The sequence below is a fragment of the Rhinopithecus roxellana genome, chromosome 20 (assembly GCF_007565055.1).
Source record: "Rhinopithecus roxellana isolate Shanxi Qingling chromosome 20, ASM756505v1, whole genome shotgun sequence".
Lineage (NCBI taxonomy): Eukaryota > Metazoa > Chordata > Mammalia > Primates > Cercopithecidae > Rhinopithecus > Rhinopithecus roxellana.
The window spans coordinates 66,461,438-66,487,192 of NC_044568.1; the positions used below are offsets into that span (position 1 = coordinate 66,461,438).

Below are 25,755 nucleotides of genomic sequence, written 5' to 3' on the forward strand. Positions count from 1 at the left end.
GAAAGGAAGGGGGATCTTTTTTCCTTCTGTACCCTGCTAATAATTTTCTGTCAAGTCTGATTTGGCTTTAGCTGCACTCCAAGTTCTTGTGATGTGCCCCGTTCACCAGTAAACTAAAAACAGAAGGTGCTGCATAAACTCTGAGACAGGATACTCTGTCCATGAATACAGACGCTGCAGAATTCAGTTCCCTGCCAACATGGAAGGCCAGTGACTTTTCCAGTCTCTGACAACCAGCAGCCTGCCTCTGATTCACACAGTCAGTGATGGAAACATATGGAGAAAATGGTGGAAATAATTAAGGGTTCTTGGAGTTAGCAGAAGCATTGACTCATTACACGGGGCCCCTGCCTCAAAAGGGAGTAAACCATTGTGCTTATTAGAGAAAAGAATGAATGGTAACAAAGCATTTTAAAGTCCCAATCAGTTCCAGCCCCAGGTTGAAGGGCTGGTTAGGTAAGAAAAAGGGAAACAACCCAGATTTAAAGGAAGCGATATCATTTTGCTCTGCTCAATAAATAGAAAAAAATTAGTTTGTGGTTTATTTTACTATATCCCAGGATAATCTGGTTCCTGCACAGTTGACAAAATTTTGTTCTCAGATATGATATCAAAGATCTAGATATTATGCAGTTGCCTAAATAGAGGGCCAGTCCATGAAGAGTCCGAATAAAATTGTCGCTTCTCTTTCAGATGTGTCACAGGGCAGTCCTTGTTAGAGGATAGTGAGATGTGTTGAATGGTGTCTTTGGGAGCCTCAAGCACAGATTGTAAACTCTGTTTCAAGTTTTACAGTGTCTCAGATTCAAATCTTCTTTGCCTGCAATGATAAACAGAGACACAGCCTTCTCTGAAAACAAATATAGGTCATAAGGATGTCCTCCACTTCCCCAGTCCTCATCCTGCACAACCTATAAGGTGCTGAGCAATTGATAGATCCTAGAAAAGTCCTGAAATGCTTCAAGCAAACAAAAGGTAAATAAAAGGCAGCAACAGTCCAAGTCAGTCATTTCTAGGCATTTGCTTGAGGCCAGGAGTCTGAGACTGGCCTGGGCAACACAGCAAGACTCTGTCTCCTAAGTAAATAAATAAAGAAAGAAATAAGCAAGCAAGCAAGCCAGGGTATGGTGGTGGTACCTATAGTTCTAGCTACTCAGAAGGCTGAAGCGGGAGGATTGCTTAAGCCTAGGAGATTGAGGTTGCAGTGAGCTGTGATTGCTCCACCGCACTCCAGCCTGGGTGACAGAGCGAGACCTTGTCTCTAAAGACACACACACACACGTGTGTGCAGAATTTGAGGTTTTTATCTGAAGAAAGGGGACTGTTAGGTAGATATTGGTAGCAAAACTGTCACATAATTAGATATGATATTTCATATCTAGAACATATCTTAGAACATCTGATGGCCTGGGGTTTTTTTTTTCTTTATAAAAACATATTTTCTCTCATTACAAGAACTATCACATTAATACAGAGTAGATGTCATAATTTCTCAAAGTTATGGTAGAGAAGACAAGAACAAGGTGGTTACTTACAAAAACACACTTGGCTTTTGAATCTCGCTTGTCTGTAGAGGGAGAAGGACCACTGATAGAATTCACGACCACATCAGCCAAGAATCCGTGATGATTCAGTCTTTCATGATGTTTAATAAAGAGCATGGCTTTAAAGTGCTGAGTCCAAACCTAAAATTGAATAAATTAGTCTGATCTTGAGTGCTTACGTTTATAGAGTTTAGTTGTGCTGGTTATATTTAGATATCAAAATATAGGAAATAGTATGTAAATTCCTGCTAGGAAATCACCGTTTCTTGTATGTTAATATAGCCAGTCTTTATATTGAATGGAACTTTAAATAAAAACAAAACACCAAACTATGACATAGATCTTTCTTGAAAAAGAAATTTCAGAAGTGAGGTTTCCGAAAATATTTCATTTCCTTCAGTAAATGTCTTTCATTTATCTTTATCATACTATGTTATGGTGTGTTTTACCAAAGAACATTTCAGCAGGTGAAGAAAAGAGAAGAGAGAAGAAGAAGGAGGAGGAGGAGGAGGAAGGGGAGGAGGAAGGGGAAGGGGAAGGGGAAGAAGAGGAAGAGGAAGAAGAAACAAAAAAAAGGTTTGAGCAGCATGAGTACCCTCCTTGAGCTTTTGACTACAGAAATTCATAGAAGAGGAAAAGATGTCCTGTGGTTCCCTCAGTGTGTTATAAGGAAGGGCATTTATAATCAGTCACTGGAAGTGGGATCTTAACCCACCCCCATTCCCCCCATACACAAGGGTGGGAGGAAGGGAGAGAGAAAGGAAAGCAAGCAAGCACGCCTGAGGAGTGTGCACATGTAGTCCTCATTCAAAAAAGGATTTGAGACAGCAAGCTGAGGATGAAGCAGGAGAATAGAACAGGATGATCTAGTGGTGGAAACAAAAGCTGTACATAATGGGCCTTTAGGAAAGGGGATTAAATGAAGTATTCTCAGCTGAATCAGTTGTTAACTATTGCATAGAATTTTCTTTCTTTCATATTTCTAACATTAAAACATTACTAAAATTTTACTTGGCTAAACACATTACTAAATAGGAGCTTCATTCTGATTGTCTCAATTTTTCCTCCTGTGAGTACTGCCATCTAGAAAACCTTTTGTGAGTACTTAAAAAGCCCACAGTGATTCACTTACAGCAATCCAAAACAACAAGAAGTAATTTTTAGAGAACTCTTAGGACTGTTTCTTTGTTGTTGTTGTTGTTGTTTATTTTTTGAGACAGGGTCTTGCTGTATCACTCATGCTGGAGTGCAGTGGCACGTTCATAGCTCACTGCAACCTCAAACTTCTGACCTCAAGCCATCCTCTTATCTCAGCCTCCTCAGTAGCTGGGACTACTTTCAGACACCACCATGCCCAGCTAATTTTTAAATTTTCTGTAGAGATAGGGTCTCACTATGTTATCCAGGCTGATCTTGAACTCCTGTCTCAAGCAATCCTCCCTCCTTGGGTTCCCAAAGCACTGGGATTATAGGCATGAGCCACAGTGCCATAAGACTATTTGGGCCAGCTACCTCATGATTCTGGGCATTTGCTTTAGTAGGTTTGCTTTGCCATTATATTTAAGTGATATGAGTGGGAATAAATCTCCAGGTTTCTGGGAGAGAAATGCCTTTATCTCCACTAAACATCAAGATGAAACCCAAAGTAGATCAATGGCTACTTTTAAGCCTTGTCAAATAACCTGTTGGGTTTTGTTGTTCCCAAGTAACTTTTCATCACTAGTGTATAAAACTTTACTATGGCATCACTGTACCAAACCAGTTAAAATCAGGGATGTAACCAGCTACAAAAGAGCCCAAGGCAATAAGCTGTGGTGTCAGGAAACAGCATTTATATTTAAATCTCTTCTTCACTAAAATAAACCTGAGATGGACCAGTTTTCTTGGCCCACTATAATATTAGGCACATCTAGCATGACATGTAATTCTTGTTTTGTTATTTTTGAAATAACATTTAAAACACATTTTGTTTAAAAGTAATATACTTGGTATAAAGTTCAAACAGTAAAAAGAGAATACAATAAAAATTAAGTTTCTCTCCCATCCCTGATGCTCTCAATTCCTCAAAAGTGACAGTTGTTACTTGTGAGTCCATCGTATACTCAATATGTGTGCTTGCTTGCACGAGCATGCTCTCTCATATACTCCTGCATAGATATATATACATATAAAATAAATGTTATTTATTGCTTTATACAAATGTTAGCATACTGTGTAACTTGTTCTGCATCCATGTTGTATTTTTTAAAATCCATTTTTTTGTAGAAAATACACAAATATAGAAAAGGGCTTAAGACTTAAATGTACCGTTAACAATGTACTTTGAAGAGCAGCAGCTTTGAATTTCAAGTCCAATTTGTCAGTTTTCCTTCTGTGATATTTACTTTCTGTGACTAAGCCAAGAATCTCTGATAACCTAAGGTCACAAAGATTTTCTTCTACTTTTTCTTCTTATCCATGTATGAAAAAAATATGAAACTGGACCCCTATGTAGCATGACTTTAAGGCAGACTATACACCCAAAATCCCTTTTAGCAAAATAATAAAGTTTTTAGAAGATAATATAGAAGAATGTTTTCATGACCTTGGGGCAGGGGGGATTTCTTTAAAAAAAAAAAAATTATTTATGAGGCCAGGCATGGTGACTCACGCCTGTAATCCCAGCACTTTAGGAGGCCAAGGCAGGCAGATTACCTGAGGTTGGGAGTTCGGGACCAGCATGGCCAACATGGTAAAACCCTGTCTCTACTAAAGATACAAAATATTAGCCAGGCATAGTGGTATATGCCTGTAGTCCCAGCTACTTGGAAAGCTTAGGCACCAGAATTGCTTGACCCGGGAGATGGAGACTGCAGTGAGCCAAGATCATACCATTGCATTCCAGCCTGGGTGACAGCGTAAGACTCTTGTCTCAAAAAAAAAATCATTTATGAGAACAGGAAGTGCTGATAAATTTGGCTATGCTAAGAACTTCTTCAGCATATCAAAAGGCATTACAAAGAACACAGAATACAAGCCACAGAGTAAGAGTTACATACCTGAAAATATACGTTCATACAAAGATCTAAACATGGATGTTTATAACAACTTTATTAAAAATTGCCCCAACTGGAAATAACCCAAATATTCATATTCTGATGAACCGATAGTTAAATCATAGCATAGCCATACAATGAAACACTATTTTGCAATAAGAAGGAGCTACTGATACATGTAACAACATAGATGAATCTCCAAAGTCTTATGGTTAGTGAGAAAAACCAGACACAAAAGGCTACATACTAGAAGGCTACATACTATATACTTCTGTTTATATTATATCCTATAAAAGGTATGGCTATGGGGAAAGAACACAGATTAGTAGTTGCCTGGGTTGGGGATTGGAAGGGCCTTAACAACAAAGGAGGGAACATTTTGATGGTAATGGAAACAATTTAGTATTTATTTTTATATTTGGTGATTACACACTAAAATATGTGTGATTACACACATATTTGTCAAAACTCATAGAACTGTGTACCTGAAAAGGATGATTTTTTTCTGTATGTTGATTATACCTAAATGAATCTGACTTAAGCAAGTAAAAACAGTAGTACTCAAGGATTTTTGTTGTTGTTAAAAACAGTAGAGTTTGAAGTTTGGCTAATGGATATATTCTATTTTGCTAATGAATTTTTGAAAATTAAAATATATTTACCTTTTTTCTGAACGTTGTTTTCCCCTCTATGGCAAAAATGCCTTCTCAATTTATTGACCATGTATTGAACTCATGGAATATTCGCCTCTCATTTGCCTTGTAATTTTGAGTATTAAATACAAATTCGTAAATACCTAAGACTTAAAACCATCATTATTTACATATAAAGGCTAATGATAATAATTATCCTCACTTCCTGGACAAAACAATAACTTTAAAAGATTTTTAACTCTATTTACCCTCTCCTAACTTAAATGCTAATGTTGTGTATTTTATTTCTATATAGTTTTTTCAAGCTACACAGTTATTGTTTCATACTATATGTATTCATTTAGATTTGCCTATGTACAGTTTCAATATTTTTTAAATGTTCATGTCTTTTTTGTATCAGATCTTCTCCTTGGATCATTTTCCTTCTAATTGAAGTACATTCTTTAATCAGTCTACAAGTGGCAAACTCTGTTTTTGTTCATTTGAAAATGTGTTTATTTTGCCTTTATTCTAAAATTATCCTTTTCTGGGTATAGGATTCTATGTTGGTAGTTATTTTATTAGAGTAGATTGAAGATATTATTCCACTGTCCTCTGGCTTCCATTGTTTGTGTTGCATAACCACTTGACTATCTAAAAGCTATTCCTTTGAAGGTAACAAGTCTGCTTTCTATGCCTACTTTGGCCTTAGTTTTCTGCATCTTCACTATGATATGTATAATTCTTTTCTTTTTTGTAATTTTTTTTTTTTAGATGGAGTCTTGCTCTGTTGCCCAGGCTGGAGTGCAGTAGCAAGATCTCAGCTCACTGCAACCTCCACCCCCTAGGTTCTCCTGCCTCAGCTCCCTTAGTAGCTGGGATTACAGGCATGTGCTACCATGCCTGGCTAATTTCTGTATTTTTAGTGGAGACGGGGTTTTGCCATGTTGGCCAGGCTGGTCTCGAACTCCTGATCTCAAGTGATCCACCTGCTTCAGCCTTGCAAAGTACTGGAATTACAGGCACGAGCCACCGTGCCTGGCCTATATAATTAATTTCTTTTCTTCCCTTTTCTTCTCTACTTTCCATTTTTGAATCTCTGGATTTGTGCTTTCAATATTACTAGAAAATTCTTAGCTGTTATCTCTTCAAATACTGGCTCTTTACCAGTCTTTCTCTTCTCCATCTGGGACACTGACTGAATATATATCAGGTCTTCTCACCATGTGCTTTGTATCTCTTACCCTTTCAGCTGTATTTTCTATCTTTTTCTGTGTTCTGCATTTTAGGTAAATTCTTCTGTTTTCTGATTCGTTAATTATTTAACTATGCCCAGTCCGCTGTTAAATTCATTGAGTCCTTAATTTTAGTTATTGTATTTTTGTCATTTGAATGTTACTTTCTTGTCCAGTGACTACATCCCCAAGTTCTTTTTAAAATTTCTTCAAGTATATTCAGCATAGTCATTTCATTCTCTGCCTTTGATCATTTGAACAGCTAAGTCATTAAGGCTCTATTTCTGTTGTCTCCTGTTTCTCACTCATGGAGTCTAATTTCCTTGTGTTTTATTTATCTTTGTGAGCTGATACTGAGAGGTGAAGCCAGCTGGACTTCCTGGGTCGAGTGGGGACTTGGAGAACTTTTCCGCCTAGCTAAAGGACTGTAAATGCACCAATCAGCACTCTGTGTCTAGCTAAAGGATTGTAAACACACCAGTCAGCACTCTGTGTCTAGCTAAAGGATTGTAAACACACCAATCAGCACTCTAAAAATGTACCAGTCAGCGCTCTGTGTCCAACTAAAGGATTGTAAATGCACCAATCAGCACTCTGTAAAAACGCACCAATTGGCGCTCTGTGTCTAGCTAAAGGATTGTAAACGCACCAATCAGCACTCCGTAAAATGGACCAATCAGCAGGACGTGGGTGGGGCCAAATAAGGGAATAAAAGCTGGCCACCTGAGCCAGCAATGGCAACCAGCTTGGGTCCCCTTCCATGGTGTGGGAGCTTTGTTTTTTTTTTTTTTTTTTTTTTTTTTTGAGGCGGAGTCTCGCTCTGTCGCCCGGGCTGGAGTGCAGTGGCCGGATCTCAGCTCACTGCAAGCTCCGCTTCCCGGGTTTACGCCATTCTCCTGCCTCAGCCTCCCGAGTAGCTGGGACTACAGGCACCCGCCACCTCGCCCGGCTAGTTTTTGTATTTTTAGTAGAGACGGGGTTTCACCGTGTTAGCCAGGATGGTCTCGATCTCCTGACCTCGTGATCCGCCCGTCTCGGCCTCCCAAAGTGCTGGGATTACAGGCTTGAGCCACTGCGCCCGGCTGTTCTTTTACTCTTCACAATAAATCTTCCTGCTGCTCACCCTTTGGGTCTGCACTACCTTTATGAGCTGTAACACTCACCGCAAGGGTCTGTGGCTTCATTTGTGAAGTCAGTGAGACCACAAACCCACCAGGAGGAACAAAGAACTCTGGACGCGCCACCTATAAGAGCTGTAACACTCACTGCAAAGGTCTGCGGCTTCATTCCTGAAGTCAGCGAGACCATGAACCCAGTGGAAGGAAGAAATTCCAGACACATCTGAACAGCTGAAGGAACAAATTCCGGACACACCATCTTTAAGAACTGTAACACTCACCATGAGGGTCCACGGCTTCATTCTTGAAGTCAGCGAGACCAAGAACCCACCGGAAGGAATAAATTACAGACATAATACTGTGTTTGAAAATTATTTGTAGAGATAATTTTAGGTATATAATGAATGTACTTTCTTCTACTGAAGCTTTATATTTGCTGTGTCAGGTAACTGTGGCTACTATCAGTCCAGAAAACCAACTTTAAATCTTGAGATTCCATGGATTTCCTAGTGAATTTGAACTCAGACTGTCAATCTGGATGAGGCCTGTTCTATCTATGGATTACCCCTTGAGGATACCTCAAGGTTGTAGCCTCTTTTGGTCCTAGTTTATAGTGTAAGGTGTCTCCTGTTAGAATCCTCTTTTGTAGGGGCCCTGGACTTTAATTTTCATACTCTTTTTTCCTTTAAATGATGCTTTCTTAATATTATGAAATGTCTAGTCATGATCAAATTTCTATTGTCTTAAATATCATAACTTTAAAAAATATACAGTTTGAATCAGGATCCAATTATATTTATATTGCCATTGTATTTAAAAATATAGTTTTTAGGTATATTTTAATGCATAAGCTTTTTCCTTCCAATGTCCTCAGTCTCCTTGCAATTTATTTGAAGAAGAAATCTCTTTGTTTAATATAGAGACTTTCCCACAGTCTGCTTTTGGTTTATTGTGTCCCTGTGCTGTAGTTTAATGTGTTCCTCTATTCTTTATATAACTTCTGTATTAGTTTTCTAGGGCTGCCAAAACAAATACCATAGGCTGGAAGAATTAACGGAAGTTATTTCTTCACAATTCTGGAAGCTGGAAGTCCACACTCAAGATGTTGGCCCTTCTGAAGGCCTTTCTTCTTGGCTTGTAGATGGCTGTCATCTTGTGATGTCTTCATGTGGTCATACCCCTGGGCCTGTGTCCTTATCTCTTCTTCTTATAAGTCGTGTTGGATTAGGGCCCACTTCAATAAGCTCATTTAACTTTACCTATTTAAATACCCTAGATCCAAATACAGTCACATTCCTAGGACTTCAATATATGAATCTGGGAGTGAGGGGAGACACAATTCAGCCTGTAACACCTTAGGAATTGATAGTTGGATTTAGAGACAGGATCGGGCTGGAGTACAGTGGCCCAATCACGGCTCACTGTAGCCTTGACCCCACCTCCCCAAGGCTCAAATGATCGTCCCACCTCAGCCTCCCAAGTAGGTTGGACTTCAAGTGCATGCCACCATTCCTGGCTAACTAAAAAAAAAAAAAAAAAAAAAATTGGTTGAGTCAAGGTCTTGCTATGTGGTCCAGACTGGTCTGAAACTCCTGGGCTCAAGCAATCATCCCACCTTGGCCTCCCAAAGTACTGGGATTATAGGTATGAGCCACTATGCCTGACTAATGTTATATTTTTCCATAGATAGTGACATGATGTTTGATTGCTGCTTTTTTATTACATTGTGTGTAGAACAGTAGAGAGTAAGGTAAATAGTATTTATGACCAGATAGGGACATACTTTTTGTTTGTTGGGGGATTGAGTCAGTAAGTCAAGAAGAGTAACCTCAGTATACCATACACTTCATATCCTCAAATTGTGGGCTGCTGTTGCCATGTGTTTTGGGTGGAGGCTTGGATATCATACAGTGGGTTTTTCTCACTCAGTGTTAGGTTCATGGTAGGAGTAGGAAGGGGGTATTCTTGGTGATCCAGATCTAGCGTCCATCATAGGCAGGCCCTGGCAAAAGCACTTGGCAGTGGGCTTTCTCCGTGTTCCTGCTCCTCCTCCCCATAGCAGCAAACGCTAGTCTGAGTTGTTGGTGTTGGGCAAGAGTTTTCCCAAAAGGACTTTCTCCGTGTTCCTGCTCCTCCTCCCCATAGCAGCAAACTCTACTCTGAGTCGTTGGTGTTGGGCAAGAGTTTTCTACTTCTCCCTTAGTGGTAGCAGATACCTGATGGATATTGGTGTACGATCCTGTACCCAAGACCTTTTCCTGCTCCTGCTTCTGCCCCAGGGAGGTAGGGTTTTTTTCCTTCTACTCTTTTTTCTCACCACAAAGTGTCTTTTGCCGTGTCCATAGGGCAGTAGAGTTAGCTGTTCCTTCCTCCAGTGCTTTTGCTTTGTAAGGGAGAAGGTCCTGTGAAACAGGCTGTGCTTAATGCTTGTTTCCTAACATTAGCTGATCACCTCCAGTAGGCCTGGTAGAGGCCCATGGAAAAGAGTAGCAAGTGAATGCTACACTCACTTATCTATGTCTCTCCCCACCCTCATCCCAGGTATTCCATACTGAACTGGCCTTCAGTTGGTCATTAATATTTTGTCACATTTGTACTTTATTTCTCCTTATAGGCTGTTAGAGTGGCCCTTTCTCCTATGCTGTCCTAAAGGTAAGGTAGTTGCGAGTCTTCTTTCTTCCTGAAGGGGCTTGCTCCTTTTTGGAATTCAGTGTTCTTCATTGTTATCTAACCTCAGCTCTCTGATGGATGCAGGAAAAATGATACTTTTGTAGATTTTTCTAATTCTGATGCTGTTCTTTTATATCTTTTATCTTTTAAAACTTTTTCATTGGCTCATTCTGAAATGTTTGGCTATATAACTTACCTATTTTATGGGCATGTCTTTTCTTAACTGCAGGAAGGTTATTCTGCTCTTTACCATTTTTTCTTATAATAAATTTTTATGGAATTCAACCACGGTCCTTTTCTGTTGATCATTTTCATCTGTAACTAGTTTTCTGAATTTTAGGAGGAACAGATAGGTTGGGATAACTTTTTTAGCTTCACAGCTCCAGTGGTCCTTCTAGCTTTATGTTGTTTTCATGAAGCATTCAAGAACATGGCCTCATTCTCTGAGGATTCTTGGTCTCTTCCCCTCCCTTTATCTTCATTCCCTCTTGCCCCGTCTTGCTCAGTTTGAATTCTCTTGCCTGTAGTTTCTTCTTACTGTGGGTTTTGTCCTAAAAGGGAACTCAGTTTCATCCCTTTCAGATCTTACCAGAGACCCCTTGCCTTGCCCGCAGCCCCCTATCCACACAATTGGAGTATGAAAAACTCTTGTAGCTTTTCAGATCATGTAGCTCCACTAAATGGAGCTCAAGAAGTCTGCATCTGTCTTTTCTGTACTCAATTTCTTTCTATTGCATTTATGCATGACATGGAAATTTCATTGGTATGAGATTTTACAGATAGAAAAATCAAAAAATTTTTCATGTGGCTGAGCACAGTAACCTCAGCACTTTGGGAGGCTGAGGCAAGAGGGTTGCCTGAGACCAGGAGTTTGAGACAAGCCTGGGCAACATAGTGAGACCATGTCTCTATTTAAAAAAAAAAAAATCCATGTATCTTTCCTTTCCCCTAATCTACCAGCTAGTAAAGACTGAAGGCAGATTTCAGACTTCATAATTATCTAACTGTCTATTAGGGTGATATTCTGGTATTTTTTCTAGGTTTAGGGTAAGGCCTAGCTTTCAAATATTCTACAAACATTTCCATTTTAATTAGAAAAACATAACCATGTAACTCTTTTCCAATAGTATTTAACACCACCCTTCAACTTGGGGACTGCTATAAAGGATTTTGTCTGGTACTTCCAAATATCTAGACTGTTTTTTATTGTAATCATTTTCTCCCTTAAAAATAAAATATTTAGCTTATTCTAGGTTATTCTATCTAAATAAAATATTTACCTAGCATAGTTTTTAATCTGTCCAGTTTAATTTTTAAATTGATTTTGATTCTCCATTACTTCTCTGCTTACTGAAAAATGTCCCTTTCCTTCTACTTTACAGAGGGTTTGGGGACTAAACATATTTTTAACCATTCCTTCCTAATTTTATATAATTCCATATATACCCATTCATTCACTTAAGACCTTTCCCCCCTTAGCATAAAGGTGAGAGTGAATACCCTGTATTTCATTCATTCTTTAATTAATTTACTCAGTTACATGAACATTCAATGTAAATGCAGTTTATCAGGCTACCTAAGGATAAGACACATACATGAAGCACTGCCAAACAAGATATTTCATGTACCACTGTAAGGGATCAGAAAAAGGATTGGGCAGATATGACGAGAGTAAATGTCATGGAATAAATGACATTAGATAAGCCTGTAAAAGTAGAGGGGAAAGTACAGGGCATGTTTGGAAGGTAGGCTGTTTTGGTGGAACAGATTATCCACAGATAAGTATAGTGAGAAAGGTAGCCTGGAACAAATACTGAGTTATGAAAGCAGGTAATGAGTTAACACTTTAAGAATTTCACTTATCATGGACGTATTATATGCCCAGTTTAAGTGGGAACTAAGTTTTGCAAAATAAACAAACATACAGAAGGCATTATTTAGGTTTAGCCAAAATGACCAGCCTCTGCTGGGGTCTAACTTTTCTCACTTCCTTGTATTACTCAGTGCAGTGAATTCATGTCAGAGTGAGAGCTATACTTTCAAATCAGTGGATTTCTTTGAGCCATATTTGGTTAGCCTGTACAATTATCTGTGAAAGAAGACATTGGAATTTTTTTTTTTTAAAGACTATAATAACTTTATGAATAGTGGTAACTCTTGTAGTTAAAGGGAAAGAGCTAATATATTGTTTTAGAGTCAGTCATACATCTGCTCCCTCATATTTCTGGGCCTTCTTACAACTTCAAAACCTAAGAGATGGTTTTCCCACTTTGTGGCATTATGGCAAAGCAAAAAAGGTGGCTAGAAGAATTCATATGTTTGCCTTTCTTCCACCTCTGATCATTGTAAGCAAAAGGATGAATTAGTTGCAACCTTAATCTTAAGAGGTCAGTCAGCACCTTATGTCCAGAGAAGTCTGCTGGGGACTTCAGGTTCCTGTGTTCAAACCTTTTGGGAAATTTCATAAGTGTTGGCAGCACTTTGGAAAGGTATGCAGGACTCTTACCACATATATCTAAAAAATAAATTTGAGTTCAGCTTCCAGCAGAGATGGAATAATAGAGACCAGATGTACCCTCCCAGCTGAAACAACAACAAAAAATACAGAACAAAATATATGAAAGAATGGTTTTCAAGGAACTAGACATCACACAGTGAAGGACAGTGATCCCAGAGATGAGAAATAAACAAGGTGAGCCCTATGATTATCCCACCTTATTGCCTTGAAAGAGTTTCCAGACCACAGCACAGGGTGAGGAACCTGAGTGAAGCCCAGCTGATACCCTGAGTTGAAGAGATAAAGCTGAGTCTAGGGAGACCAAAGCAGCTCGAATTATTAGGACAACGTGCCACAGGAAAGAGAAAACCTGGAGATCTTCATGGGGTTCCTCATAAGTATTCAGAAAAGTACCAATTACTTTTGGCCCTGGAAAGAACCAGCCGAAAGCAAAAAAGGGAACAGTACTTGATGCTCATACAAGATGGGGAACAGTTCATGGGACATATGAGTAGAGCATCAGCACGATCATTCTTCAGTAGTGGTGGATAATTAGCTCTAGAGTAAATAGTGCTGTGGTCCTGCTCAAAACAAAAACAAGACCCAAAGGGATCACAGTATTTCCAAATAAGTGCATCCCAGAACAAAGCTTAAGGAAATTTATAGGAATACAGAAATATCCAGGACCCAACAAGGTAAAATTTACAATGTCTAGTAGCCAATCAAAGATCGGCAGGCATACAAACAGGCAGAAAAACAATAGCCTTAATGAGAACCATCAACTGAAACTGATCCAGAACTTACACAGATGTTAGAATTAGCAGAGGATGGGCCGGGCGCGGTGGCTCAAGCCTGTAATCCCAGCACTTTGGGAGGCCGAGACGGGCGGATCACGAGGTCAGGAGATCGAGACCATCCTGGCTAACACGGTGAAACCCCGTCTCTACTAAAAATACAAAAAAAAAAAAAAAACTAGCCGGGCAAGATGGCGGGCACCTGTAGTCCCAGCTACTCCAGAGGCGGAGGCAGGAGAATGGCGTCAACCCGGGAGGCGGAGCTTGCAGTGAGCTGAGATCCGGCCACTGCACTCCAGCCCGGGCGACAGAGCAAGACTCCGTCTCAAAAAAAAAAAAAAAAAAAAAAAGAATTAGCAGAGGATGATGGTAAACAATTGTAAGTAACTGTTTTTTCATATGTTCAAAATTTAAGGAGAGGCATGAAAGATATTTTGAAAGACCCAAATTAAACTTCTCAAGATAAAAGCTTTAATATCTGAGGTGAAAAAATACACTGGATGGGATTAATGGCAGATTAGAAGAAAATATTAGTGGACCTGAAGGCATAGCATTGGAAACTATCCAAAAGGAAACACACAGAGAAAAGAGTAAGCAAACAAACAAATGAGAAACTCAGAGCATCAGTAATAATGGGTTAACTTCAAGTGGCCTAATACCTATATAATTGGCATCCCTGTGGGGGCGGGATGGGGGTGGTAGCGGGGAAAGTGAAGGGAGAAGGGGCAGACAAAATGTGTTTGAAGAAATAATGGCTGAAAAACTTCCAATTTTGATGAAAAGTAATTCCCCACAGATCCAAGAACTCAACAAACCATAAGCACAAGAAACGTGAATGAAACTACACCAAAGCACATCATAATGAAATCGTGATGTGATAAAATCAGTGAAAAAGAGAAAATTAAAAGCAACTAGAGAAAAAAATACATAAAAAATAAGGATGACAGCAGATTTGTTATTGGAAACCATGCAAATGAGGCACGAGTGGAGCATTACCTTTAAAGTACTCAAAGAAAAAGAAAAAAAGATATATTAAGCTGAATACAAATCACACTTTGCTAACTATTCAAACAGTGTCAAACTTACAACCATGTAACAAATGAAGACACTGTATAATAATGTCTTATCTAGAGGCAGTATGACAAACCTACATTTATGGGTTGTTATTCTCAGAGAAAAAGAAAAACCACCCACCAGTCATTCTCTAATAAAGAGGCCTCTACTAGCCCTCTGATATCAATATTGGCAACTTTATTTCTAAGGCCATCATTGTTCTGATTAAAAACAAAGTTCACAGATAGGGCAATAGCCTTTTAAAGCCTGTATCCTAAAACCTGATGAGTTCTTACCTGCAGAGGCTATTGTAGAAACACTCTGAGTCTTTTCTCTGTGCTGATTTAGTTTTTACCCATTTTTTCCCATGCATCTTTTAAATATTTATTTTGCACCTTACTCCAATAATAGTATTTTAAAAACCTCTTCCTGGGTCTAGGGGTGAAGAGATCCTCTTGCTGCATCCTTTTGCGTGTATTCCCCTTTCAATTTTGTTTCACCTACAATTCATGTGGAGTCTCATTTCAGATGCTACACCTCTCAACTTGTACATCTGAACCACCTCAAATCAGGCAGTGGGCAAACTGTCACAGCGTATTCTATTTTCCCTATTCTGTAACCCCATACATCTAAGTGGCTCATCTTTCAAGGCATGGTGAAACAGACATATATAGTCTTGGAAACAAAAGCAAACTACAAGCCATCTTTTTCTCATGTCCAAATTAATTACTACATGGTGGGCATTGAAATACTATAATCCAAACTCCTATACCATACTCCTGTACAACTCGTAAGCAGAAACCTCCTAAAGGATCTCTGCACCCTCTGAGATATGTACAGACAGGAAAATATCAGAAATAAACGATGACAGAGGCTTGATGGCACTTAACTTTACAGCTGCAGTTCCCAAACCTCTGTGAAGGAAAGCCAGGGTTAGAAAGCAGCAGGTCCAAGGGGTCTACAGAAAGGAGACATGGAGAGGTCATAATGACTGATAGTAACAACCAATTTTTAGCACTTAGTATGTACCAGGCGGTGTCCTAAGCATTTTACGTATATTAGTTTATTTAAAATTCACAACAACCCTATGAAGCAGGTACTGTTACCTCGTTTCACAGTGGGAATAAAGAACTCAATCAAGGTCACCATGATGGAGCCAGAATTTGAACCCTGTGAGTCTGACTCTGGAGCCCCCACTCTAACTCTTCTGTAGTCTCTCAAGAAATAGTGCGATGGGGGAAGAGCACTGGATGAAGGCTAAACACCTGGTTAGTGCCTTCTCCCCTCATTACCTCACTGTCCTGAATACTGGGGATAAATGTCACCCACCTTGTCTACCTTACAGAACATTTCAGGAACAAACAAGAAGTATGTAATTTTACAAAATATTTTTACAAGTGTTAGGCAAATATAAGGCATACACAGGAATTAAAATAGCAGCAATGTGTGAGGGGGCTTAGGAGAGTATTGAGTAGTAAGGCAAGGAAGAATGATGTTAAAAAAAATAAAAGCTGTGAACATTGCAGAGGTAGAGAATAGCCACCGATGCCTTTCTCCATTGTTACTATTAGTTGCTGTTCAGCACTCACTTCTCAGGCCAAGGGATCTTGGCCCAAAAGTAAAACAGTTGATCTGAGATTTTTCATTCCCATGTCAATAAGGGATTGAAAAGTTGAATTAAATAGCCTCTTTGTTCATCTCTTCTACATAGAATAAGAAGTGAACACACATAAAGGATCAAAAGCAAATTTATGTTGCTTATAATTTTAAAAGTCAAGAAGACAGATTCAGAGCAACCCAAGCTTACTGACTAGGACATCCTAAAAACAGATGCCTCTAGTTTAAAAAAAGAATTAAACAGGAAGGAGGGAAGGAAAATACCAACCTTCATCATGAAGACAGGAATGGAAAGCTGCTTCTACCTTACTGTTTCTGAGAGCACTGATTTCTTTGCAAGTTTTTCCAGAACCTTGGCTGTTTCATCCCCAGCAGTAATGTACAGAGGCTGAGTGAGCACATCTGTCCTGCTGTAATTAAGGCTGCAGAGTAGAGCAGCAGGTGCAAAATTCTCATCCTTTTAACTTGACTCTTAAACTGCTTGTGCTCTTGTAACTTAAAGTCTAAACTTGTTAAAAGTAAGATTTGGAAGGTCATTAGTCTATAACAGGGGTTAGGCACTACAGACATTTCTTTAAAGCAGAATTAGAAACAGCTACCTAACACATATCTGCCATTTTCAGATGTTGCCATTTCATTTTCCAAGGGAGAGAAAGCCATTAATGCATCCACATGAGGATGATATTGAAGCCAGATTGGAGGACTTCTTTTCCCTTAAGAAAAATAGCCTTTTCAGTAACAGAAAGAGCTTCAGGTCTCTTACCCAGCCCTTCCTTAGTGTAATATAGGTGCTCAGAGATTCTCTGATACAAAGGGCTCAACCATCAATAAAGTTTTGTCTTATTTTCTTGTTAGAAATTTATCCATAGGAGAATTTGAATTGTAGTCACCTTCCTCCAAAGAGCTGAAGCAGCAAAACCTCTCTGCAAAACCAGTTCCATTTAAAATGTTTCAATGCAATCCTGCCAGATTCTAAAATAATTATAGTTTAGAAAGGCAGACGTGGCTTTGGGTCTGAACAAGTTTTATCCTACTGTACCTTTTCAAAGGGTGGAAGAGAGATCAGAAACATTAACTGGGTGCCAAGAAAACATACCGAGATCGAAGCCATCCACTTCTGCAGGAACACCGAAAAGAAAGGTACAACGCTTGGGGAAAGATTGGATTTCATTAGGGACAGTGACACTACCTATTTGGCGTAGAGGTTCCAGCACTGGCCAGGGAACCACCTTTGCTCCCTGAGCACTAGTAATACCTGTGTCAGTTGTAGAATTCTTTGAAATGTTGAGTTAATAGGGTCACTACTTTTTGAATGCCTGCTGCAGAAACTAAGAAAAATGGCTGTCTGAGCCAATAGAAGAGGATTTTGTAGCTCAACTCCTGGGGAAGAAAATACTTCTTTTGACAGAGGGCAGATGCTGTAGACCTTATAGTGACATAGCCAGTCTGTAATGTCATCCAGGCCCACCCGCTAAAGTTTTGTAAATTATTTATTAGCTGTGGCTATAAATTAGAGATGAATGGAAGGCCTTCAGGCCTGATCTTAAAGGCACTCCTTATTAATGAAGTTAAAGCATTTGCTGTGGTAGGGGAGGGTTTTTGGTAAGAGGACTGAATCGTCTCTTGTATGCAGACATTACTTATACTGCTATTGTGCAGACTGGACCTCTCAAGAGAGATTCTGCTCTAACAGAGGTTTGGAAAAGTCCTTTGCTAGGACAGGTAAATGTAGTCGGTCATCCACTTATAAACGGTTCAACTTACCGTTTATATCCTTCTGTCATAAACACTAGATCCAATTCCCATTTCAAAAAAGTTGAACCTACCTTTCTCCCAGTTATCAGTAAAACATTTTTGCCTGCAATTGTGTCAAGCGTAAAAAACTTTCATATAAATGTTTGAATTTAAAATCTAGTTGCTATTAGGGCACTCTGGGGCCAAATATCGTTCAAGTTATCAGGCTTACCCCTCCCAATGAAGTAACACAGACAGCATCATGGCCCAAATTGCTGACATTCATGAGCCCCAGGAGATGGGAAATACAAGCATCTTTAGAAACACTGAAGAGCTTGTGTACATCCTTTTGTACCTTGGGATAAGTACTCCCTGCACACACAACCTCAAGGTATTCACATTTATACTTTGCCAGCCATCAGCCTCTCTTTCCTGCACACACACATGCGTGTGCACAAATCTGGTAACAGAGACAGGAACTTTTGCTCATATTTTTTTTTAATGTATCACAATGAGCAGGAAACATACTTGATGAAATATTTTCAAAGGAGTATATTCAATTACCATCTACAATCAACTTAACTATGACAACAAAGTTTTCGTGACAAATTTTTTTTTTTTTTCAGTTTGAAAGTTCCATGTGGTTCTGTTTGTTAGTCTCCATGTATTTTGGTACAGTTCGAGATCAGCATTGTTACAGTAACAAAAAAGCTAACAAGACTACATTATAGAAAAACACCAAGAACATCATTTTTGGTTTCACTTGCTCTATTTTTTTTTTGTTTTTTTTTTTGTTTTTTTTTTTTTCTTTTTGTACATTGCAAAGGCTGTTCATATACCTCTTCACCTCAGGGTCACGTTCATTTATGCTTTCTTTCCTACCCAAACTTGCCCCCCTCCCCCCTGAAGAAAGTAAACAAACAAAAAACTAGTCAAAGCTTTGTTTCACAGTGGGCAGTATCTCAGCGCCAACAAACCACCAACTCAATTTATGCTTCTATTTAAAATGTTTTAATTTATTATTTAAAAAAAATATATGTCCATGAACATCAAGTGCACTGGCTTGGATCACTGCCTCTCTCTCCTGCAACTTCCTGCCATGCCTGATAAACTCAGGTTTAAACACATGCCGTCTGTTTTACTTTATTTTCAATTGTGTAAAACTTTGGCCACATTCATCTCTTTAAATAGCTTTTAATTAAAAAAAATTCCTAGATGTATTAAACTTTTCCTCCTGTAGATGTGTGGTTTTTGGAAGGATGGAGGAAAGATGGATAAAATGACTCCCATTCCGTTGAGTCAGTATGGATAAAATAACTTCCATTCCACTGAGTGCTATGACAGACTGGTGTCTAGAGCACCAACCCATACTATAGGGAGAAAACCAAAAAATGAAGTGTCAATGGAGGTGAAGAACTAATTTAAAAAGCAAGTGGAAATATATCCTACCCAGCTACCTACAATGCAGCAGACAGGAATAAATTCCCCAAGTGAGATCAAGCTAAACAGTTGAGCATTGTAGTGAATTCATGCTTTGTAAATAGTACTGGTCATAGCCACGGTGGCTGTCAGCCCACAAACATCTAACTCATGTTTGACCTCTAATGTTCACCATCACTGACTGCTTTGCTACTTCTGGGTTAGTGCTGAGAATTATTCTTACTTTTTTCAATGAACATATATGTGGGCGGTTTAGTTGTAGAGGAAAGCATTAAGGGTGCAACCCACTCCAGGTTGAAACAATCACATAACCCCTCTGATACCACTAGGTGGGTGAAAGCGTGCTCAGCCAATCTATTCAACCACCTTATTGTCGCCAGACACACCCACAGCTCAAGGCATGGCGTAACAAAACACTGACAGTCACTCTGCCTCACAGAGGGAGGATGGCATAGTAGCTCCAAAAAAAAAAAAAAAACCCAAAAAAACCCAAAACCCAAACCATCAGGGAGGGGGCAGCAAAATTTTAAAGAAAAGAACTTAAAGTTGAGGGGGGAGGGAAAGGGATAGAAATTGCACTATTACCAAGCAGTATCATTTTTAACAACAACGTTTTCAGAGAAGACCTAGCAGAATTTGACAGGTAAAGCTAGTGTTAAATTGGTAACTGATATCACATAGAGAACCAAAAACAAAAACAATTTTTTTTCTATATGGTACAGACACAGAGTAACATACAACAGTTAAATGGCAAAAAATATATATATATATTTCATAGAGTTACAAACAAGATAAAATAATGGAAAACAAAAAACTGTACAACTTTAAAATTTAAAAATGTTCATCTCAAACACAGGGAGAAATACAAGATTTCTTGTTAAAAGGAAATAGCTTGTTAAAACAGTAAATGTTTTGCGTACTTGCTTTTGACACCTTATGCTACAACTGGATACTGGTATGAATAGTTAGATGGTATTCTTTAGTATTTCTACTTAAAAAAAAAAGTTAAAAAAGGAATTTGCACTGTGCATCAGCCTAGTTAGAAATATGTACAACATTGCAGGATCTACTATTTCATTAAACTAAAAACAAATTCATAAAAATAAAATAGTCCCGGCTAAAAAAGAAAAAAAGAAAAAAATCCATTTTCAGATCTTGGAATGCTCCAGTCTTTTGCACAGTCGATGAGTGGCTTCCGCACTGGGGAAAGAAGCCTGAAAGGTGACCAATGGAACCTGCATTCACAGTCTTCAAAGTTCCCTTTTGAAACATAAGGAAGAAAACGAAGGGGAGAAGGTTTTCACACTTTGGGGGCAAGGGGAGATGGTTTCTGTTGATGTTTAGCTATGAAAGTGAAACAGCAAAGCATCTATTTGTCTCCAAAATCTATGTTTTAGCAGCACAAAGTTTTCAAAGTTCAGACCGTTTATTTTATTTTATTTTTTACATGAGAAAGGGTGTGTGTTACAGGAATATGGATATTAACATAAACAAGTGCCTCACATACGGTTCCTTTTTTGCTTTCTGTACATTGCTATCTGCTGCTTTGTTGGCTGCGCTCCAGATCACTCGCTGCTCAGACTGCCTAACACAAGGACAAAACTTTGAAGTAAAAAATGTGTCTTTTGGTATATGGAATTGTCATTAACAGTTGCCTCTCTGCTTGCAGAAGAAGCACATAACAACCTGGGAATCTTTTGTTTTTCTCTTTCTTTTATTAAAGTAAGTCTTGTTTGTTTAAATCAGAAACAAATTCTCAAGTAACAAGAACCCTTTCCCTTTTTTCTGCATCAGCAGTGAAAGGGTGTGTCTTTGGATTTTATTTAAAGCATGAATTTTTTTTTTTTCTGAGAGAGGAAAGAAAAACACAAAACCAAAAACCAAATCCCTAACCAAAAACTTTTTTAGAAAATGAAAAAGTACACAGCCAATTACACAAATGGAAACAAATCCTTTAGTAAAGGAAAAGAATATTTGAAGCATCTACCAAACAAGGAGGAAAAGAAGGGGTACAAAGAAACGGCCAAAAGAAGGATAAATAAAAAAATAAATGCACAAGGCTAACACACACAGGTAACTAGAATTATATGCCTTTAAAAAGTTTCAACTCCCCAACCAAAAATAATCTGTGAGGATCCTAATGACCCCTAGAATCCCTTGAAATTCTTTCTTTCGTTTTATAAAATAATTCTGCAGCTCCCTCTAAGAAATGAAGGCAGCTACCTTAAGTGGGAGATTATAGGATGGGAGGTGGGAGAAGGAAAGAGAAAGTGGAATTAAGGGACAAAGCAGGAGAAAAGCTTAGGCGAATCAACGGATTGCAATCTATCTGCTAGGAATGAACAAGACAACATCAAATGAGGAGCTGTCAGCTGGACCATACAAAAAGCTAAATGTACACAAAAGGTTTTTTTTTTTCCTTTTAAATCTACCATACTGCTTCAGTTCATTTCCAATGCAACAATCTACTCAACACCAAAAATGGTCATATCTATCATAAATACAGAAAGTCAGTTTTTAAAACTTATTTTTTTAAGCTACAAGTCCTCAACACTCTTTGTGTGTGTGGGTTATTTTTTTTCTGAAAGTGGGAGTGCTTAACTTTTCCCCTTGAAATTGGCTTCAGCAGAAAAGCTATCCTCAAAAATCCCCAGAAAGCTAAAGCAGTTCACATTGTTTTTCTTGAATACTTTCTGCCCGTTTTTAAATTAACAAAACAAAAAATCTTTTCTGGAACAAAAAAAAAAAAAAAACTGAAAAAAATAATAATATATAAAAAAATGATTCTGAAAACAGAACAAAGTGTGAGCGATTGACCTGAGAATAAAAAGACATTACATTTCTTTTTTTCTTTTAGCAAGCCATTGGTATCTGAATGCTAAGATAGCAAGAAATTTAAAACTGTAACAAGGTGGACTGCTTTCCCATACAGTGCATGCCGGGCTCCTCTGTGCTATCAGCGTGGGGCGTTTATTGAAAAGGGGCAAATATACAAGGGGTTTAAGCTCCAAAGACATTAGGGAGGCCCTGCGGACTTCTGTTTCCCAGACCAATAGTACCTTCAAAAGGACACAATGTAACAAGTTAGGGGTTTTTTTTGTTTTTTGTTTTTTTTTTTTAAATATTAAAAGAAAAAAAAGACAAGAATGTAAAATCACCGGCATAGATAGGTATATGGGAAAACAACCCACGCTTTTTCTTTTTTTTCTTTTTCTTTTTTTTTTTTTTTTTTTTTTTTTTTTTTGGTTAGAAGCTTTGGAATTGCAGTTAGTCTATTTCTGAAATTGGTTTGTTATTAATTTTTGTATTTAAATTTATTTGTTTGTATTGTTCATCTTCAAAGCTTACAATCTGAAGGTGTCCGTTCCTACACTGGTCAGACCACTGTCCTTGGGGCAGCTGGGGTCTTTGGGACCCTCCACCGGGCTCGCCGGTCCGTCGGACTTTTGGCTGAGATCCGTGTCAGACTCCTCCGAATAGTCGTCTGTTGGCATCGAGGGCTGAACCCCTGAGGTGCTGCATGAACTTGAGGTAACCGTTGAAGATGAGGAGAGAGGAGGAAAAGAAGGGGGCTTCGCTGCCGAAGCCCGGGAGACCACTTGCGGCCAAGACTTCCTGGAGGCGTGGGGGGAAGCGGAGGAGGGGGTGGCGGCCGACGGGGGAGGGGGGCTGTCGTTTGAGTGAGCGGCAGACTGCGAGGTAGATGCGGTGCTAGGATCGGGGAAGCAGGCAGAGTGAGGTAATAAACTAGGGTGCTCTTTGGCGTTTCTTGCTGCTCTCGTGATTGTTCTGTGTTTGTGCAAGGCCGACTCGAGATGTTGACTCAGAGCTTCCTCCCCACAGAGCGCGCTCTCGCACGCCAGGCAGTGGTACGAGCCGCCGCCGCCGCCACCGCCACCACCACCGCCGCCACTGCCGCCGCCGCCGCCGGTGGGGACGTGAAGCACCATCTCTTGCAGGTTCACCACAGACTGGCCGAAGCAGCAGAGGGACTTCAGGTGGCTCCTCGCCGCCTCCTCGTCGCCGAAGCCCGCCTGGCACTTGCGGCAGACCAACTTGTACTGCACCTTTGGAACAATGAAGGGGTCGTAGAGGGAGTCCGCACTTTTGCTTTCTGCTTCTGGCTCTTCAGGGGGTTTCGGCAGGAGGGGGGACACCTCACGGGGGGCGTTTTTCTGTTCTTCTGGTTTGGGGGATTCTTTGGCAGGGTCTTTGTCTGGGGAAGCAGCCCCCGAGGGGACTGGAGTTTGGCTTGCTTTGGGCTGCTGCTGCTGCACTTTTTGCTGCTGCTGCTGCTGTAGTTGCCGCTGCTGCTGCTGTTGAATTGCCTCCTGCAGACTCTGCTGGTATTGCTGGTACTGCTGCAGTAGGGAGCCCGGGGACAGCCCCATCAGGGCCTGCGACAGTGCAGGGCTGTAGGGGAACAGGCCTTCCATGCCATACATAGGCTGCAGGTACCCGCTCTGCAGGGCGCCAGGGATCTGGGGAGCATAATAAGGAGAAAAGCCTGGTACAAAGTAAGGAAGGAACTGGCTCGTGAGCAATGCTGTGGGGTCCGAAGTCAAGGCTGCCTGCAGGGCCTGCAGCTGTGCAGGGTCCACCGCGTACTCCATGGTAGGCAGCGGGGCTGAGATCGTGGCTGCAGCTGCCGTGGGGGCTTCTCCTTTCTCCTTCTTGGGGACAGGCAGGGGTTCCCCTTTCCCTTTGTGTGCCTTTTCCTTCTCCTTTATTTTCTCACTGTCTTTGTCCTTGCGTTGCTGCTGCTGTTGTGGTGGGAGCTGTGGTGTGGGTGGCGGCTGGGCTGCTGGCGGCGGGGGAGGCTGCTGCACCTGTGGCTGCTGCTGCTGCTGAGGAGGTTGCTGAGGGGCCATCGCCATGGTGGCTTGTGCTGGGGTTGGGGAGCTCAGCGATGCTGAGGACGGTTTATTTGGTAATCCAGATGTGGGGAGACCAGGGGAAGGAACAGTTGTGCTGGGCAGACCCATCAAGTTCGGCTTAGGAGACGTTAAAGCTGAAAGGAATGGAGACAGAAATCACCGGTCAGTCTGGGCAGGGGTAGGGCTGATGCTCAAGACATTTTACCAGTGTCACTGGCACACAGTCTGAGATGTCAATGCTTGGATGATCCTCTCAAAACCAACGTTTTCAACAGAAGTATCCCACCAGGCTCAGGGCTGGACAACCTTTTATTCTAATGAGGACTCAGTCCTGGGTCAGCTCCCATGCTTCCCCTTTCAGCCAAACAACTTCCAACACCTTCCTGCCCAATGTGCCACACCTGCTAGTTCACATTTTCTTTGCCAAGCACTCCCAGCTACCATTCACTCTGCCCAACTGCAATTAGTCTAGAGGCCCCAAAGCTAGCTGTTTCTAGCTGGGGCCCATTTGCACCAAAGGCCTTCATCACAGAAATAGTATGGCCACGAGGTCCCCAGAGAAGTTATCTGGAAGAGAGTGACAACAGGAGGAGAAGAGAGAAGAGAATAAAAGCAAGAAAGCTAGCACAGCCACATGAACAAACAAAACAGGCTCTACATGTGTTCCTCCTCTCTGACCTCTGTTGCTGCAGTTGACTGGATGCTTTGGGAGGGTAGAGAGAAGGTGATGAATGGGAAAGTGTGGAGGAAGGGCCTGGGAAGAAATAAGAACAATCCATTCAGGGAAAATTGCTTCCGTGCCTTGGCCCAGCTGATTTGCTTCAACAAGTCTACTGAACAGTATAACCACCTAGGAATAGGATTCTGGAATCCGCTGGAGAAATGACCACCTTCTCTTCCTGCCCATTTGAATGATAACACAGGAGGGCCAGTGGGACTGTAGACAGTTAAGAAACCACCACAGGAAAAGGAGAAAAGCCATGTCAGAAAATGGAACAGTCCAAGGTACTGACACCAATTCCCAAGACATCACAACCTACCCCAAGCACCACTGCCTATGGATAGCAAAGGTCTCTGACCGTGTTACCAGGCCCTCATGGACTAGAGCCCCATCCTTGATCATACTCACTCCTAATCTACCACCACTTCCTGTAATGCCTTCACTGACCTGAGAGCCTGATACCTTCCCTGACCCATAGCTATCTCCTGGTTTGAGTCATCAGTTCCAAGGTAATGCAAGAGGGTGTTGCTGTGGATGCTACTCCAAGCTTCAGGTGTGTTGAAACTAGCAAGATAGTAGGGAAGGACAGCATGGGGGTGGCGTGCAGAGTGTGCTGGATGATGAAAAGCTGAGGAAACAGACAGGAGGATCCCACAGGCAACAACTCTCAGAACACCTCTATATTCACCATATCCAAGAAACTAGATGGTATGTACAACTCTTCAGAGGACACCAAAATGCAAAATCAAAACGATCTTATTTCATCTGGATCACCTTCTGCTAGAAAG

The 25,755-nt window shown here is 40.4% G+C and overlaps 1 protein-coding gene across 2 annotated transcripts in view; it reads right to left on the minus strand.

Annotated features, from left to right (window-relative positions):
- Positions 1–18,409: 18,409 nt before the first annotated feature.
- Positions 18,410–25,755, minus strand: part of ZFHX3 (zinc finger homeobox 3) — a 261,276-nt gene continuing 253,930 nt past the window's right edge. Inside the window, exon 9 of one of the 2 annotated variants that reach the window (XM_010355429.2) lies at positions 18,410–24,380. In XM_010355429.2, coding sequence (XP_010353731.2) covers positions 22,714–24,380 — 1,667 coding nt within the window. In that variant the 3' untranslated portion in view covers positions 18,410–22,713. The remainder of the gene's footprint in view (positions 24,381–25,755) is intronic. The other variant, XM_030925334.1, reaches the window with a different exon arrangement.